Here is a 16,348-nt window from a genome sequence, read left to right on the forward strand (position 1 = left end):
AATATCACTCCCATCATTGGGAAATACTCTTTTAGCTGAAGCTGTGGAAGGTGGGACTCTGCAGATTTCAAATGGCAGCAGAGGAGCTCTAGGTGTGGTTTGTTTGGTTGCTGTGGTCACTACTGAAAGCAGATGTGGCTTCTGTCCTTTCCTGTCTGCTACTTCTGCATTGCAGGGGTGGGAGGGAGCACCCAAGTGAGACAAGGGTTGCTTTTTCTGGACAAGAGCTGCTTTTCCTTGGTAGCAATGCTGGCAGAAATGGATGTCAAAGGACAGGCTCAGTGAGTTGAACCTGACAGGCTCTGGCAGTGTTTTGCACTGGCAGGGAGTCAGGAATCTCCCACAGAAAGACCCAGGTTCCATTTTCTAAATATTATTCCAAAATCCCCAGCAGAGTATTTGTGAATAACATGGCTCTGGTTTTCTCTGGGGCATTCCTATTCCAGCCATGCAATTCAAAACACGTTTTGAAAGAGCAAGAAAGAGGAGAAATACATGAAAGTGGTTTAGAATCAATGTCTGACCATTTTTGCTGTGTTTAGATTTCTTTTAGTAAATTTCTATATACACATCCAATAAGGAAGTCTTCTATTTTCAGTTCTGAAGTTCAAGTAAAACTTCAGGTTTTTTTTATCTTTTTTAATCTGTCACTGGGAATTCAAAACAGAATTTTAAAAAAACATCAAACAAGAAACCTACACTTAGAGGGAACTGAAAAGCAGGAGCACAGTGTAGCAAGTCCAGACATTAAAAAGCAAGAGAGAATATAATATGCTCTGTGCAATGCAGCTGTGGCTTAATGCTGATTTGCACATTAGGACTAGATTAGCATCACTCAGATGTGACCTGCATATTGAGTAACTATCACAAGTATGGTACTATTGATGAAAAATGAAACTGCATGGTATACTTCAGATCTAATATACCACCCTTTTGTGGTTTTAGATTCTACAGAAGTGTAAAGGAAGAGCTATTACTTCTAAATTTTTATGAAATGCATGTAATTTAGTTTCCTATAAAAGTTCAGTTGGATGCTCAATATGTTTATTAAACAGAATATGATATTACCATAAAAATGATTGTTTTTTAGCCACTCAAAGGCAAGAAATATTCAAATAAATGACCATATAAATGTTGATTATTTTTATTCTGAAGGCAGTGAAATTGATTTAAGGTGTTGTGGCCATCTTATCACAGATTTTGTGGCTATAATGCCTGCATGACTCTGAACACTTTAAACTTCAGAAAGACCTTAGTATTGATAAATGTTTGATTCACTTTCAAATAAAATGCAGTTTGCATTTGACATGAAGGATTTTGTGCAGGATGGCTCCCTAAGTCGTTTCATATTAGTTCAGTGACAGACTTTAGGATAATCACCTTCTTCAGCATTTTCCCAACATCTGACAACATTGCTCTTTGGAAAAATTAAAAAGATGAGTGTCCTCACTGGAAAAACAGTAAATAAAGGCATTTTGTGCCCACATCTGGTGGGCTGGTTTTTATATCTTTGATAAAAGCGCAGTCTGCTGGCTGCAGATCTTTCTTTCCAGGGAAGCTTCCCTGCAGCGCTGCCTAGAAGTGGGCTGGCACTACCTCTGGATTTTGGCATATCTCATTGGCACAAAACACCTGTGCTGCATGTGCTTAAGGTGTCAGTGCCATAGCAGGGGTTTGGGGCAGGCTGGAGGAGTCACACTGTGAGAAAGAAGGGCTTGTCTGGGAATTGTGAAGGGTGGGATGGGTAGGTTGGGGTGGCTCCCCTTGGGCTGCCCTTCCTTCCTTTACAGGCACTTGGATGTGCCTTCTGCAGTTGGGATGGAAGAATTTTTCAGCCTGTGCAAAGGTTAAACAGTAACTTGGACCTCTCTGAACGTGCAGGCAGGAAGCTCACTGTGTTCTCATGTCAGATACCACAGTGTTGCTTTCTTCTTTATCTGCCAGGCTAGAAGGAATTCACACTTTTCCAGTGATTCCTAACAGATCTCATAGCAAAACCAGGTCTGTATCTAAATGTCCATCTAACTTTGTCTAGACACACAGAAACACTGAACATGTATCATGAGATCTACATGTGTGCATGGGGACTCTGTGCACACACACAGTGGCAAACTTGTATTTGCTTTTTAAAAGTAAACCTATAAACCTGTCACTTCTATTTGGTCATTGGGCTTGTTCAAGTGTTTTGTTTTAAGAGTTTTGGGCTTAGTTTTTGATTCACTGCTGTGTACTGATAGATAGACAGCTTTTTTCTAGTGATTCTGAGCTCAATGCCTAAAGGTGATATTGAGCTTCTGGATAAACTGAAGTGCAAACCCTCAGGTTCTTGCAAAAGATGGTTAACAGGCACATAACAGCTTCACAATTTTTGGGATTTTTGAATTCTGAACATCTCTACACAGAACAGGAGATCCAGTTAGGGAATCATGCTACAAGTCATGTAGAAAGAACCTCAGATTTTTCTGAGTGGAAATGTCTGACATCTGGTGACTGTTGTGTATTGCTAAGGTACCTCTACTAAGGCTGTGCTTTCTAAAACACACCATGCAGCAGATAAGGAACATTTGATTTCTGGCATGGTACTGATTTCTCATATATTGGGCTAGGACCGTGGGATAAAAAACTTGGCTTGATTTAATTACTTTTAAGTTAATATATGTGTTAGCTTGTACATAGGAGAACAGCATCTTACAATTACCCAAATAAGACTATTAATGATAGCAAAGTATAGGTATTTGAATTTTTTTTAGTATTGTCATAATTAATTCTGTTTCAAGCATGCAGATTTATCATGTTGACAATCCTACTGAACAATTCAATTAAAAATATATAAAATTTGTAGGAAAGTTTCTACCAGTGTGTGAGACCTGTCTCTTTTTTTCTATAATGACATAAAAAATGTATGTTGCTCATTGTATCGCAGGTATAATGCCATGTTTTCTGCAGTGCAAAATAATCTTTAAAGATATTTTGGAGAGACTACGTAGTTTGGAGAACAAACTAGCAAATGCTTTTGGTTTTAATCATGTTACTTTTGTACCGCAGACTGTCACCAAAGGTCATCCATTGTTCTCCTTACTTTTTTCACTTGTGTTTTGAATAGGTTACTGCTAACATCTGAAATTACTTCTCAGTCCACTGCTGCTGTACAGCTTTATTTACAGAGCCACAGGAAGCCACTACATCCACCCTTAGCTTTACCTTCCCTGCCTCTCATCCAGTGATGGAGACTACAGCTCCTTTAGTGATCCAATTTATAATGGATGCACGGGACAGGAATCAGTGTGTATTTGACAGCTTTGTTAGCCCTACTACATAACTATGAATTGTTGGTAAAACCCAGTTTTACTCTGTGGCCATGGTCATGAATCATGTTGAAGTACAGAAGCTCTTGTTAGCATAAACAGCAGGTATAGCTCCTGGTGCACCCAGGTAACAGTTCTGTTGAGCAATGAATTGCCAAGCAAACATAACTCTGCAGTGCATAAATGCACCATAATTTTACATTCAAAATAGATTTTGAGGAACTTATAGCTACACAAATGGAATTGTTGGTAGAGGAATTGCTGCAGATCAAGGCGTCATTTTAGTCCTCTCTCCTAATTGGTTGAAATCAATTAAACACACTCATACAAAAAATTCTACAGAGGTCAGGAAAGGACTTTTTCAGATTTTTCAGGCATTGTTTCTCTTAACTTTTAGTGTAAAATTCATGTACCATTCTGTGCTGGTGAATGTTCTTAATCATGCAAGTTTTATGAAAAAGCTTTTACATAAATGATGGATTTAAAATATTTCTATTGTTAAAGACCCCACAACCTCCTCATATTTCATGAGATGTCCCCTGCCACACCTGTGTGCTGATAGCTGATTATATCTGCCCTTTCTCTTTAGTAGGGGAAGGCTGGCAGGGATTTCTTTTTGTAGGGGGATTCCTTGAGTCAGAGATTTAAATCAACCCACTAAAATGCAAAATCAAAGCAATTGATGACGTGTGTATAAAGAAGGAAAATTTCAGGTAAATACACTTTAAGGAGTACAATCCTCATGCTGAAATACACCTGACTGAGAGTTCTTATGGAATATTTGCTTACCAAGAAATGAGATCCATTCATGCACAGTTTTTCTACAACCACAGCAGATTCAGACATTCCAAACTGAGGTAAGAAAAAAGACAAGGTTATTACAATAGTATGGAACTTGACATTTGTAAACAAACTAATTAATATTTCCATGCTCAAATACTCAGGGTTGTGGGAATCGTTATACTACTTGACAAGGATAATTAGAAAAAGAATATTGAGTAACTCTAATGCTTAGGCAGTGACTTTCATGCAAGAGATAAGACACAACATTGCCTCTTTCTTAGGAAGAAAGATTACAGGGGATAAGGGCTAGTGAAATTGTGAATGGAGTAGACAAGAAGAAATTATGAAGTAGCAAATGTCATATAGAAATGGAGCAAGGAGCCCAACAGAAATCCTGTGGGTTGCTATAGGATAAGAAGCCAGAATTAGAAACAGGTTAAAAGGTATCATGAGGCAAAAGTTCATCAGTAGCCATGTCATCATCCCACATGCCTGTTTACCAACAACCTCTGTTTGCTCTGGTGGCTGTGTGGCTTCAGCACCAGATATTTGGGCTGTGTCTTGCACTTATCATGATGATGGACATTGCTGGAAAGAATTCAGGTTCAGAAACAGGATTTTTTTTCTGTAACATGATTTTTAACGAAGTTGATGTTGATTATAAATGAAAATGAAGTCAGAATGCCTAGAAATATTACATCTTGAGATAGAACTAACCACTGAATAGTAATTTGGAAAAAATGGACACATTGGATTTTCTATTAAAAAATAGAAAAGACTGGATCAGGGCTGAAGATGGCCTAAAAATCTCATGGTGTGTTACTTGGCTTAGTGTGGCATTTAAAAGAAATTAACTATTACGTATGAAAAGTGGCAAAAAAATTTAGAAATATTTTTTTAAGAAAGTACCACTCAAAATGAGTTTTAGTATTTGTAATACTTAGGTATAAATGTCTGTATCAGTAGTGACCAAATCAGATGCTAACAGAGAAACATTAGTGCAATAGGTTCTTCTCATAGTTATATGCCTTTCCTAAGACAATTCTGTATTTCTAAACTACTTAAAACTGATCATGCTTAAATATTCAATATGTGTTTTATCTACTTTTTGATATGAAAATGTCCAGACATATGTTCATATTTTTTTGTTACGTTATCTGATATGCCTGGGTTTATAATTTTTTTTTCTATTATGATTGGGAGAGTCCTGCTTGTTTGCAATACAGAATAGATCACAAGTCAAAGAAGAGTGTTGCTGTGCTTGTTGGACCAGTGGTTGTTTGTAGATTGTGTTAATTTGCCATCAGTTGCACTGGTGTTGGTGGAGAGGAAAAGAATCAAGGCTATGCTCTCTCTGTTTCTCTTGGCTTTTGCCCAACTATTTCTAGTTTCTACCTCTATCTCCAGTTACTGGCTTGATGAGCTGCTTTTGAGCTTTGCCTAATGCAAATTAGGCATTAATTAATTAATTATTAGGAATTAATCAAGTTTTAATGTAAGGGAAAACTTGTTCATAGTTAATGCATCAGGCAAGTGGGTGTCTTGGTGCTGGTGTTTAGTGATGACCATGGAACTTTTGATTTTCTTGAGATTGAATTAATTTTTCTTACAAATACATTAAGATACGTACTAGGAGAGGGACCAGACTACATGGCAAATGGAGGCCAAGTAGATAAACTCTGAACACAGCGTGGAATATTTCAGTGTTGTTGCAATTACAGCATAGATGCAAGATGACAGTGAGGTACATCCACATGGCTAACAGGTCTCCATTACTATCTTCACTTATTTATGAGGGAAAATTCAAAATCTGTGTGGTTAATTATTGTTTAGTGGTCAAGGTATTGATTTTATACAAAATTCCTTTCATTATGCTGAAAACACTTTGTAGTTAAGAACTTTTAAGAACTAGTTCTTTTTTACGAACTATTTAAGAACTTTCGTATTTATGACACAGAAAAATCTATATCATTAAGAATTTTAAATTTAAGAAAATACTAAAATTGCATGGTACATGTGTATATACCCATTTTACATATATATTGTGGCATCAAGATGAGTATACCTCTTCTAGAAACCCAGTCTTATTCACAGAACATGGAAGCTGATACTACTTTCCTGAAGGGTGATGTGTTGTTTTCCGTTCAGTGCTCACTGCTTGTCAGTCTTGTGTATCCGTACTTACAGTACTCAAAACCTTCTCTGAAGCCAGAATGAATTTTTAAAAATCTGAACTGTTCAACAGCACTATTTATTGTTTAAGTGCTTCAGAAACACTAATTGCTTTTCTGAGACCGCTCTCAGACATGAAAATTTCATTTGTAAGGGGAGTTGAGGTGCATGAGAAATAAAACTCGCTCTGTGTCCAGTGGGTTTTGATACCTAACTACAACTGTTTAGATCTAAGATATAAATGTATTTCTACATAGTAAATATTTTGCCATTTTTACCTTCTGAGCAGAGCTGCCACTGTGGTTGTAGCTCTTGCCTCCCACTGCTGCAAGTAAAGCATTTGGGAAATGTCATGTTTTTTTTCTGGGTGACTTGCATATCTTCAGGTAAAAGTGTTGTTCTGGGGCAGTAAAAGGGTCTGATATTTCAAGGCAGTATTAAATCAACAGTACTATGTATTTGTTCCCTGGTTTTTAGCCAGCCCTGGCCTTGTGCACCTTACAATTTCTGTAATGGTGTGGAATAATGCAGAAACCTGCTGGTTTCTCTGCATTGGCAGGTTTTGGGAATGGAAAAGGTAGCATGTGAAGAAGCAGTTACAGGCTATCATGATGTATGCGTGAAAGATGGGAAATTCAGGCTATGGAGGTAATCCTAGTTCTGGCACATTTTGGTACTTGTTTCTGTATCCTTAACAGCCTTTTTTTATGGTTCATGCACATGTATGGCCATTGTTAGGGTGGGGAGATCCAGCACAGCCCCCAGCAGTGGTATGACTATGGAAATGATGGAGCAGAGGCTCTCTGGAGCCTGGCAGTGGGAGCTGACAGCTCTGTCCACAGTGGCCACAGGCAAGTGGCTGGACCAGTTTTTGATACACAGAATGACCAAGCACTTAATGTGGTTATACTGTAGTAATAGGTTTATTTAGCCACTTTAATAAGGGTTGTGAGTGTAAGCATAGGCATTAACAACATTTTATAAAGTTGTAAGACTCACTGTTAACAAGTATGAAGCCAGAAGTTATGGTGTGCGTGAAATTTCCCTGAAAGTCTGAGTTGTTGAACAATTGTTATGAATTTTCTGTCTTGCATTCTGCATAGAATTGCCAGGTGCTTTAAAACCATTCTAACTTCTATGAAGAAGCCTGATTTCCTTTAAGCTGAAAGACTGAGCTAATTAATCCTCTGAGTAGCTGTTCACAGGACTAAGTTCACGGCTTAGCTGATCCATTACCTTCATGGCATGAATTAATTCCATAGAAGAGATTGGCTTTCTCAGTGTGGGAACAGCAGTCCACCTGTGCTACATCTCCACTGTGAAACTTTTTGTGATTTTGCTCTTTTTATTTCTTTTTTAATTGTACATGAATAAGCATATATATTTATATATAGGCAAATGAAAAAAAAATAATAATACAAAATGATCATTTAAAACTGTGGCCTACTTTTTTATGTGGCTACAAATGGAACTCCTGTGGGAAGATTTTATAGCATTATAATTTTCCTTGACAAAGATTCTATGTTCCTTCAGTTGAAAAGGGTGAGAAACATTAATGACCATGAATTCTCACTGTTGGTGTGAAGAAGGTACTGGAAAAGATTGGTGCTCTTACAGTTAGAATTAGGATAAACACAAGAAAAAGAAAGTCCTATATACAAAATTATATAGAGTAAATTGCATAAAAACAAACAAAATGGATATAAAATGAGATTATATATCCAGTTGCAGAAATGGACTTTAGAAGTTACAGGCAGAACTCTAAAACCTGAGACATAGTATTCAGTAATCTATAAAGAAAGATGTGATTAAAAAAAGGCTGTATCATGGAGGATATATTTTATATATCTGAGAGGAGATTATATTTATATATCTGAGAGTAAGATTGTAAAAGATGTCTGCAAATGAGCTTGGAATACTTGGTGCAATTCAGGTTATTTTAGATATATCAGATAGGACCTTGTAGAACAAAGAAATATACAAGCCAACAGAGGAATGACTCAAACTCTCCCCCCCAAAAAAGCTCAAGTACATTAATCTTAAACATCTAGCAACTACAGTGTGTATATATGCATTGAGAAGAAAAGATGAACAGTAGATTCTTATTGTCATGCTGTGAATTTTAAAGCTATACTCAAATATAAAACTAGACGTACTTTCTCTGAAATGATTATTTCTTCCCTGCAGGAAATAAATTTGGGCATGAAATACCTTTTCTTGTATAAGAAATATTCCTGTGAGAAACAATTTTTTGTATGGTTTCTAATGTTGGAGATCTTAGCTTCTACCATGAATTAGATTTCTAAACACTCACGTTATATTAATAACAAGTGACTAAACTATTTTTAGCACTTTTAAATATTTATGCTAGATGTAGGATAAGATACCTGGTTTTCAAGGATAAATCCAGTAAGTGTTTCTGCTAGCTGAATATAAACTGAACTCTCTAAAGTCTTGCATACAGATTCAGTACCTGTCTTAAGAGATCTGCAACTTGAAAAGCTGTCCAGTTCTCAAACTCCTCTTGAGATGGTAGTTTTGTGGTCATGCTTCTATCCAGGGAGAAAGACTTGATCTGCATGAGTAATACTGAACTCTTGCTTTACTGTTTTTTACTGATGTAGAAATCCGAGGAGGAAGTCTTTCTTGCAACTTTTTTCCTGTTTGCTCACTTAAAGTGAACGCCTGTAAAGGGCAATTTAGGAAGTACCAATGTTCCTCTATGAGTGACTCCAGTATAAGGAAACTGGTTGTTATATCAACATATGCACATACCTGTCACTACTGAAAAAGTTGGAGTGTCTCATCTGCTATCCTTAATATTTTCCTGCATGTATTTTTACTGTCAGAGGGAGTGACAGGTCAGTTGTTGGCAGTGAATACTTTTTGCTATTTTCTGACTTGGCAGAACACTGAATCTGGCAAAACTCAACTCTGGGTGTTTCAGAAAGAAGATTGAAACTCCTGCATTCTAAATTTGGCTTACTCAGAAAAAACTTCTTTCTTGATATTTGTCTGACATATTATGAAAATATTATATTGAATTTCATAGTGCTTTGTGGTGTTCAATGCTTCATAATCTTGGCTGTGAGTTTTTCCAAGGGAGGCACCATCTTCCTGGATGACAGGAGGCAGCAATACTCTTTCCTCTGCATGCAGAACCAGAAGAGAGAGGTGCATGTATTCCTTAAGAAATTTTGCTTGCCTAGTTTGAGTGCAGGAGTGATTTTGTCAGTTCATGTATTGTGAAGGTGGGAAGCAGCTGGGTAGGAGATGTGTGAGTTACAGGTTTAATGGCTGCTTACAGGAAGCAACAAAGTAACAGATGGCATCAGGTGTGAAACATGAATAATGTGAAGTGCAGATATTTATGTGGTACAGGCTGTTTGCTTACCGAGTAGGTGTAAGCAGTCTTGGTTCAGAACATCTCAAAGGCAAATTAAAAATAGTGCTTTAAGAATTTTGCAGTTCAGTGCAGCGGTACCTGCTCCTCCTCCTCCGACTGCCCATCAGGCTGGGAGCATTTTCTGAAGTACTGAGGTGCGAGGAGCTGCTCTGGCTGCCAGCTGTCCTCTGCTGTCACCTTCCTGCTCTGCCTGGTGAGCTGCAGCTCTGCCCTGCCAGCTGCCCCACCTTGCTGCGCCCTGGCATCCTCCTCCTCCTACCCCAGGGCTTTCTCTCTGTTCTCCATCAACACTAAATTTTGGCTATTTCTTCTGTGCTGATATTGCCTTAATTTGTGTTCTAGGCTCTTAGGACAGCACTCTTAGAAGGCCAGTGTTTATGTAGTCTGCCTCTCTCCACCGAATAAGGCAGATCTGTTTGGGAAGGTCATGCTCAGTTTTGTGATCCTGAAGGGGCTGTAGCATAGGTGGTTCAAACAAAGGGATTGTAAGTCTTGCAAGAAATATTTTTCCATTTTTTTTAGTCAGATTAAACATAATGACAAGAGATAAAAAAAAGAAGTAACAGGGACATGGGGAGGCTCATCTGGGATCCTGCATCTCATCTCTTGATGATGTTGCCCTTGGCTCGGTCGATTCTGTGATTTTCTGTCCTTAAGTGTGTGTGACAGAAATGGAGGATATTGTCATGCACTTCCACTTGCTTTCCATTACCCTCAAGGGGATTATTTCAAGAATTGTTGGCTGGAGAACCCCAAATTTGATTACTGATTCTACTTAGTACCCTCATATATCTGGTTCCTCTGTGTAATGTATCACCTTCCATGGTGTGATAAATAAGTATGTGCACTTGAACACATGTTGGCTGTGAGGGCTGTAGTGGGGGGAGTTCTTCAGCAGAATACTGAGGCTTCCAGAGTTCCCCAGATAAAGATAGGCCACAGAAACGGTTTCTTTCCAAACTTTCAGTGCTTTCATAAAATTCTGAAGCAGGTTGTAGATAGTTGAATGTGAAACAGCACTAGCCTAGGGCAGGTCAGGCTCGCTTGCTACTTGAAAATTCCCTGGAGCTTCCTGGTCTGCTGTGAACCCTGGCAGGCTTAAAAATGTATTTGGGTATGTGTGCAGAGAGTAATCTGCTATTTTAAAAACTTGTATCTCACTAGAGACATTAACACTTTTAATCTGTACTGTTTACAGCTTCACTCCTCCAAAAATAGGTAGAAATCTGATTCTATATGTTAAGAAATTTCTTTTTTTTGAGCCTTAATGAAAAAGGATGTCTAGTACTTGAGAACTACAAAACTTCAGAGGAATCTAAATGTGTGCATTTTATACACCAGGTATTTTGTTCTCTAAAGAGAAATTTGTTCCCATATAGAACCTATGTATCAAGCAGAGTTAACATTCTTCACACACTCACTCTTCACACTCTTCTTTTTTTATTGGCAAAAGTTAATTTCCTAGAGTCTGAAATGTGCAAGCAAAATAAAGAACAAGTTTTTGCTGGCTACAGCTCCTTGCCTTTTTGTAAATTAAGTTCTCAATTTTTGATTTTGTAGAGATAGTTAAAAAAGCAGTATAAAAACTGTTTCCTTGATCATACCACTAGCATTTCTTACTAAATGCTCTCTATGTGCTCATGAACATAAGCCCTAAATGTGTTAAACTTATCTTAAAACTTTCAAAGTCAAGTTTGGCTTTGCAAAACCCTGTAGCAGCTGCAAGCAAATTGTTTTACTGGATGTAACATTGGAATACTGCCCTGGGAAAATATACTTGAGCAAAATAGGTCAATGAAATATTACTGTACAGAAAATAAGAACCGTTGTCCCTGTTTGTTTCTTCCCATTTTATACAAAAATAATGAAAGTAACATGACTTACCACATACTCATTTTTTTTTCTCCCAGGCACACATGTTGGAGTTGATTCCAAATAAGTTAAAGAAGCAGTTTCTCATATCTGCTCTTCCTCCTTAAACTGTCCCATATGTATTTTGTTGTTGTTAGTGTGATTGACAGGCTTGGTGTTCATGGTGGGTGGGAGAAAAACATTCTTAAAGTAAAATGCTAGAATATACTCATAGTCTAAATAAGCCTATAAAGAATGTTGGAAAATGAAGTCTTGCTTACAGCTATCTGTCTAGAAGTTTGATAAAAGTCTTGCTAATTGGTTTTGTCTTTTTTTCTTTTTTTCATTTAACAGGAAATAAAAATAGCAACATAATCAACAGAAATCACAGAGTCTGAAAGGGACCTGGAGAGATCTTGACAGGGCTTCAGCAGAGAGGCAGGATCAAACACAACTAGAAGGAATTGGGTCATTCTTGGAAATCAGTTTGGTAACCCAATTTTTTAAACTGAGTTCTTGGGGATGCATCAGATTCACCATGTCCTTAAGTGGAACAGTAGGAAGAAGATCTAGAATAAATTTTTTTGCTCTACTGCTGGAGGGAGCAAAAGGAAATGTCTGTTTGTAAGGATAATTGCTGTCTAAGCACCAGATGGGCTTGACTAGGACATCCTGCTGTTTCTGAAGGAGCAAACCCAGTTTCATGAGCATTTGTTCATAAGCAGCGCTATGGGAAACTCTTGTTAAGTCTTTTCCCGTTCAGCACACTCCTTAATTTGGCTGTATTTTACTGAAAAATGATGTGTCTGAACTGATCTCAATATACTGTTTATCCCATGGAAGGCACTCTCAGTAATATCCTGATAGACTTTAGGACTATGCTTGTGATGCAGCATCCATGTTATTAACAAAATCCTGAATACAGTTAAGACCAGGACAAACTCCTGTGGAACTCTACTTGAAATACTCTTTGTGTTTGGAGGTGATTCACAGGATATGTTATCAATGAGAGTCAGACAACCTCTTGCAATAAACAGTGCTTTAATCGTGTTTCTCTGGTTTATGTGGGGCCTTATTAAAAGCACTGGTGATAAGGGGCTTTCTGCCCTTATCTAGGTAGCTATCACAATGAGGAAGGAAATGAGACTGGTTTGACACAGTTTGTTCCTGAAAAGTCAGTTTTTACTGCAGAAACAATTTATAGGCATATTGAGGCCCAACATTTGAATTGTATATTAATGAGAATTGAACTTGGACTAACTATTCTCTAGTTTGCTCTCCTCCTTCCCCCATGGCATTCAAGGGATGATATTTGCCTTATACATATACAAGGTATGAAAATGCAGTTCCAGAGTCTTGAGTTTCCTTTGTGACTGAAGTAGATTGTTTTTTACGATTTTAATAAGTCAATTAAGGAGTTTTTCAGAGGCCAAAGAGAGCTACACCTGCCTAAGAGCTTCATGGATCTTTGCCGATCTCCTTCTTTTCTGTCACAGTGTTTTCCTCCATCCTTGTTTCTGTGAGACCATTCAGTGCTGTAGCAGGGAGAATCACAGGACATGATATATCCATGTTTGTCCAAAAGCTGTGAAAATCTTCATGTTATGAAATGGGCACGTGGGTTTTTTCCATGTCTGTTGTTCTAGTTTTGGTATGTGGCATTTCTTGGGATCACAAAAGACTGAGATCCAAAGAAGCCTCAAATGGAAAAAAATTGAAAAGAAACCTCAGACCCCCAAAAGCTTGCTGAGAATGGTTAGTACCATTGCTACACCAAGGCTGTACACTGATTTGGAACCTATCACCTTTAAATCACGTCCACTATATAGAGTTTGCTGCATACATATCCCCTTTTTCTTTATTTCAGTCATTCTTCAATCCATTTCTGGGGCATGTAGTTTTAACTGAATTTTAATTGTTGCCAAATGCTGGGGTATTTTGTTTGCATGTTTTGTCACAGAGTCTGGATACATGACAAACCCCATTGTCTCAAGGACAATTGATCTTTGTGTGATCACTCAAACTTCTGAAATCTTTTGATATGGCTTTTCCTTGTTAGTTTGACTTTCCCTTTGGTTCTAGCAATAGATTCAGCTGTTATTCTAGAGAGTTTTACCACAGTGAACCATGCATTAAAAATGTACTCATTCTCATAGGTGTTTGTTTGTAGCCTGGATTTTGCACCTAGTTTTCTTTATCTTTTCAAAAATTCATGTTTTTAACTAGTACAGTAAAATATAACAGTAATAAAACCACAACCTGCTACAAAAATGACATTGTTCATTAGAAATTCTCTTTGGTTTTTTTGAAGGCTGGAATTGATGCTGCAGTGCTTGGTTGTGATATCCTTTACAAGTACTCGGTATTCTTTGCTGTTTAACTGAGCCACTTTTTTGATTATTATTCTTTTGAACACATTGGTAAAACTTGCTGTCTGTTCCTCTAGATTCATATGCTGCCTTGTATCATTTACATTTGGACTTTATGTAGTTTCTTTATAAAACCTTTCCTTTGAAATTCATCTGAGTTGACTCTTCTGATAAAATATGGAAAAATGTGTATGAACAGCTTTCCATCTGGCAACATTTTTATGCACTAAAACCTAGTGAGTAAATTTAAAAACAGAAAATCAGTATTATTTCAATGTCTTGCCTTACTTAAATAAAATTCCTTGGCAACATAATTTGAAATGCTGTGGCTGATGCTTGTTTTAAATTTGTTTTTAATATTCTCTGATGGATTTTGTTAGTATAATGAATTCTTGTTCAACCACTATTGATTTTTTTTTGAGGCTTGAGCACTGATATATGAAGAAAGTATTTTACCATGCCTATGACTCTTGCTATGAAATAAACAGAAAAATGTCAAAGTAATACTTTGTAAGTAATCAGCTCTTTGTGGGCATCATTGCATGGTGTTTTACAGTGGAAGATCTCAGCAAAGTTGACCCCGTTGGTGCATGTATATTGTGCAGTGTGGTGCCGTGGTGTGTTATGATACTGTATTTTATTATGATATGTATGATACTGTATTAGAGTGTGTCTGTGATTCTGACATGCAGGTTTCCTTCAAAAACTTGCACCAGGTGAGGTCCTAAAGGTCAGAACTTCAACTCTCCTACTTATTTAGAACAACTGAGATAAAACTGGACAAGATTGTGTGGGGGGAACAAGACACTGCAAATCCAGGACCTTTCTGTAGAACAGAGGGAGGTCTGAGGGAAACTGACTAAATGTTGTGGAGAAGAGGGAGAGTCTGAGAAAAGAATCTTCAATGTAAAGTTGTTTGGGCAAGGTGCTTATTTCTTGTTGTCCCAAAGACAGCATGGCGAAGGAAGGAAGGAAGGAAAAGAGCAAGAAGTGATTGTTTTGGGAGGACCAAAGGGTTCAGGGAAGCGTGCTATTCACTATTCAAGAGGGACGAGGTGGAGTGTCCGTGTCAGCTGGCCAGCATCCAGATATTGTTTGGACCAAAAATAAGCAGACCTCCTTTCTACTTCCAGTCAGCAGATGCCTGAAAAAGAAATTGGGAAAATGAAGTTCTGGGCCTGTTAAATAAAGGCAGACACAAGGAGGAATTCCAAAGAGGAATAGGAGCTTGAAGATAGATTGAGAAATAGATAGAAGTTAGAGAAATTGAAGAGATTGACAAAGGGAGAGGGTTTTAGAAATGGACGGGTACAAAAAGTAAAGAAAAGGAGAAAGGAGACAAGCTGTACAAATAGAAAATATTTCTCAAGGTTTTGATTCATAAATAGGGCTTTTATATGTCTTATGTTCTTAGTCTGCTGACATAGATAAAATTTAATGAGCAGAGTTTATTTGACAGTCAACAGAGAATATGATAAAATCTCAATAAAAAGGACCTTGAAAGCTGAGAGATCTATTTTTTTAAAATTTGGACTGTATTTGTGGAGATATCAAAAAATATTTCAAGAGATACTTTATTTCTGTTTATTAATTGTAAATGAAAAAAACTATCAAGAAGAAAATGACTAGCTGCTTTTGATTTTTTCCCATTTGACTCACAAAACTTAAACTCAGTAATTTCATAACCTTTTATTCTAGATCTGTTTTATTAGCTTGCTTCTGTTTATCATTTAGGTAATGGTAATGTAGTTGAACACCTATCACCATGGTATTAAGTGAAATTACATATAGGTAAAATGCTCTCATGATTACAGGAGAGGTATGAAAGGAATGCTCAGTGATGGATTATTTCCCACACCAAATGTGGAGGAATCTTCTATTGTTATATGCTGAATAAAGCCAGAGTTTGGTGTGCTTACATCAGCTCTCTTCTCATTTTTCTTCTGAACTTGCTTTTGTCAACCATTCTCCTCCCATACCTTTAGTATCTCCAGTTTCGTTGTCAGACAGATACTCAAGAAAAACCATGAGTTTTCTCACAGGTATTTTCTTTGCACAGTGCCAAACTGCCTTGCATGAATCAGTGACAATACAAAGTTGTTTCTGTTTATTCTCTCCTCTTTTCTAAAGCCAGCAGCCATCCTAATAATGTTGGTTTCTTTCCAAGGAAATATGTGTTGCCTATTGGAAAAATGCTGGGGGGAAGACTTTGCTGTACCTGGTGGAATTACGGTAGTAGTTGACTGCTGCTTATGTTGGCACCATTAAAGTGGAACTCAAGATGTTTTGCTACTCCTGGGGAATGTACTAGGAAATATTGGACCAATATTCATTCATACTGGAAACTAATGGAGGACACTCCAGGGGCACTTCTCTTGTGTGTTGTAAACATTCCTCTGATGAGCTTTCTGGGGTCTGGATATGAGGTGTTTGGTATGCATCCATCTACTGACAGCATTATA

General features: G+C 37.5%; 1 protein-coding gene across 6 annotated transcripts in view; it reads right to left on the reverse strand.

Moving 5' to 3' along the window:
• Positions 1-8,829, reverse strand: part of BLNK (B cell linker) — a 90,448-nt gene extending 81,619 nt beyond the window's left edge. For 5 of the 6 annotated variants that reach the window (XM_014250357.2, XM_005520847.3, XM_014250356.2 and 2 more), the window contains exons 1-2: positions 8,734-8,829; positions 4,095-4,157 (exon numbers count right to left, since the gene is read on the reverse strand). In XM_014250357.2, coding sequence (XP_014105832.2) covers positions 4,095-4,157; positions 8,734-8,808 — 138 coding nt within the window. In that variant the 5' untranslated portion in view covers positions 8,809-8,829. The remainder of the gene's footprint in view (positions 1-4,094; positions 4,158-8,733) is intronic. The other variant, XM_088059650.1, reaches the window with a different exon arrangement.
• Between the last annotated feature and the right edge of the window lie 7,519 nt (positions 8,830-16,348).

This window comes from Pseudopodoces humilis, chromosome 9, assembly GCF_049639895.1.
Source record: "Pseudopodoces humilis isolate 2021_Gansu_Grassland_sample_001 chromosome 9, ASM4963989v1, whole genome shotgun sequence".
NCBI classification, from domain to species: Eukaryota; Metazoa; Chordata; class Aves; order Passeriformes; family Paridae; genus Pseudopodoces; species Pseudopodoces humilis.